The sequence below is a fragment of the Perognathus longimembris genome, chromosome 8, assembly GCF_023159225.1.
Source record: "Perognathus longimembris pacificus isolate PPM17 chromosome 8, ASM2315922v1, whole genome shotgun sequence".
NCBI classification, from domain to species: domain Eukaryota; kingdom Metazoa; phylum Chordata; class Mammalia; order Rodentia; family Heteromyidae; genus Perognathus; species Perognathus longimembris.
Window position 1 is genome coordinate 11414681 of NC_063168.1, and position 2898 is coordinate 11417578.

At 43.5% G+C, this 2898-nt stretch overlaps 1 gene segment (V, D, J or C); it reads left to right on the forward strand.

Annotated features, from left to right (window-relative positions):
* Positions 1 to 310: 310 nt before the first annotated feature.
* LOC125355916 lies at positions 311 to 900 on the forward strand. The segment is given in 2 exon segments: positions 311 to 365; positions 485 to 900. Coding segments are annotated over 2 exon segments (465 nt in total).
* Positions 901 to 2898: the final 1998 nt, after the last annotated feature.

Below are 2898 nucleotides of genomic sequence, written 5' to 3' on the forward strand. Positions count from 1 at the left end.
TGGAACACAGAAAAGTCTGTCCACAGAACTCAGTGGACCTATAGAGCACTATACTTATAGAACAGATGGTTTAAACTAGAGGGAGAAGCACATTCTCGGTAGGGAAAACACTGTTTTTCTGCTTTGATCTAGGACTCCTGGGAACCCTGGACAGGTGCTGAGTTACTGAAATGAGACTGACCTGCAGCTCTGCCCAGCAGTGCTCAGCCTCTGCTGATTTGCATGAGCCAGAGCTCAGCCCACAGCCCTGAGTTCTTCAAAGGCTGCTCACACCCTGTGCAGGAGTCAGACCCAGTCACTGAGACACAGCGCAGACATGAAGGCTCCTGCCCAGCTCCTGGGCCTCCTGCTACTTTGGCTCCCAGGTAAGGAGAGCAATGGAAATTTGCTCAGCTCAGTGTGGTCAGTGCTGCTTGGCATGTGGGGAAAATGTCTTATAACATGATTAAAAGTGTGGGTTTTGTTTCTGTGTTTTCCACATCAGGTGCCATGTGTGACATCCAGATGACCCAGTCTCCACCCTCCCTGTCTGCATCTCCAGGAGACACAGTCTCCATGACTTGCAGGGCCAGTCAGGGCATAAGCAATTATTTAGCCTGGTATCAGCAGAAACCAGGGAAACGACCTAAGCTTCTGATTTATCGGGCATCCACTTTGGCATCTGGGGTCCCATCGAGGTTTAGTGGCAGTGGATCTGGGACACAGTTCACTCTCACCATCAGCAGCCTGCAGCCTGAAGATGTTGGCATTTATTACTGTCAACAGGGTAGTAGTTACCCACCCACAGTGATACAAGCCATAACAAAAACCTTCCAGGGCAACAGAAATGAGGGGCTGGGCTGCCCCAGCTGTGTCTCCTGCTTCCTCTGTCTGCTGATGGTGCTTGTCAACTACAGCTAGGGTTTTCAGGTTACTGAACATTCTAGTTGAAGGCGTCAGGGAGTCTGTATAAGCTGTCATCTTCCCCAGTACCAGTAGGACAGACATAACACTGTATTTTTTCATAGAATAGAAATCAGATTATTCCTAAGGAATCTGGGTTGCAAGACCATTTGGTGTCATATAGCAGAACAGAACTGACATGATATTTCAGGCATTTTGGGGGGTCAGTCCTGGGGCTTGAACTAAGGGCCTAGGTGCTGTCGCTGAACCTCTGTGCTCAAGGCTAGCACTCTACCACTTGGGCCACAGCATCACATTCTGGGTGTTGCTGAGTGCTTTGTTGGAGGCACAAGTCACAAAGATTTTCTTACCTTTGAGTAGATTAGAACTGAAATCCTCATTTTCCAGCTTCCTGAATAGCTAGGGTTATAGTCATGAGCCACTGGTACCCGGTGCAATAAGATCTTAAATGCAGAGCATTAGTCTAAACCACAGACTTTAACGTTCAGGGGAAGTCAGAAGAGCTGCTTAATTTACAACTGGGCGAGTCTCTGTCATTTCCCAGCGTGCAGCTGTTCTGAGGTGAGGGCTGCCTGACAGGATCCTTCACCCTGGGCAAAGGCATCAGATGCTCATGCTACCAATGGCTCCAAGCACCGCTCAAGAGATTCTCTAATCCCCACCTTGTGGGTTTGTCTTTCTTTCTTTTCTTCTTTCATTATCTTTCAGTATTTGTACAAAGGGGTTGATATGGAGATGTCAGTTTATGAGTATAATACATCTAGATCAATGCCCCCCCTTTTTCACTTTCGCTCATCTCTCTCAAACCAACCCTCATCTCCTCTACTTACGTGGTTCCAGTCTCACATGTGCACGTTGAATAATTTGACTGCATTCTCCCACCTTCATCGCTTCATCCACCGAGTACTTTATTTTCATATATCAATAGATGTTGAGTCTCCTGACTTTAATTTCTCACACATGGGCCCCTAATCGAGCTACCCTTAGACAGGTATAGAAATAAAGGTGCTCTCAGCATTGGGATTTTACAATTTATAGTGATCTTGGACAATAGAAAGTTGGTAGCCCAAGGTGGTCACCATTGTCACCTTTGAGAAGTTTCCTGTTTAGAGGCTGGCCCTAGAACATATGTGAATGTGAGCCCTCATATTATATTCCAGCAATGACTTATTGAAAGAAATTCACAAAGTAATGTGTAGAACAAGTAGAAACCTGTAATGAAAAGGATATGCCTTTTTATTCAGATTTGTAGATTTAAAAATGCATGCATAGTGTATTTCACCACTAAAAGCAGAATACACGGGTTTCTTTTTTTATAAAGATATTTTTTAAAGTTTTTATTATAAAACTGATGTACAGAGAGGTTACAGTTTCATATGTTAGGCATTCTCTACATTTCTTGTACTGTTTGTTACCTTGTCCCTCATACCCCCCTTCCCCCTTTCCCCCCCTGAGGTGTTCAGTTCACTTACACCAAACAGTTTTGCAAGTATTGCTTTTGTTGTTGTTTCTCTTAGTTTACCCTTTGACTCTCAATTTTGGTATTCCCTTTGAATTTCCTAATTCTAATACCAGTACACACTGTTTCCCATACACTCAGATAAGATTACAGAGATAGTGTAGATACAATCACAAGAAAATGATACACGAACATCATCAATAGTAGAAACTACAGATACACATGGGATGTTGAAAGTAGTTACAACTGTGATATAACAATCATTTCCATAAAATGGAGTTCATTTCACTTAGCATCATCTTATGTGATCATAAGGGTATAGCTATTGGGCTCTTGTGATCCTCTGCTGTGACTTGCCTAAACCTGTGCTAATTATTCCCAATAAGGGAGACCATAGAGTCCATGTTTCTTTGGGTCTGGCTCACTTCACTTAGTATAATTTTTTCCAAGTCCTTCCATTTCCTTACAAATGGGGCAATGTCATTCTTTCTGATAGAGGCATAAAATTCCATTGTGTATATGTACCACATTACACG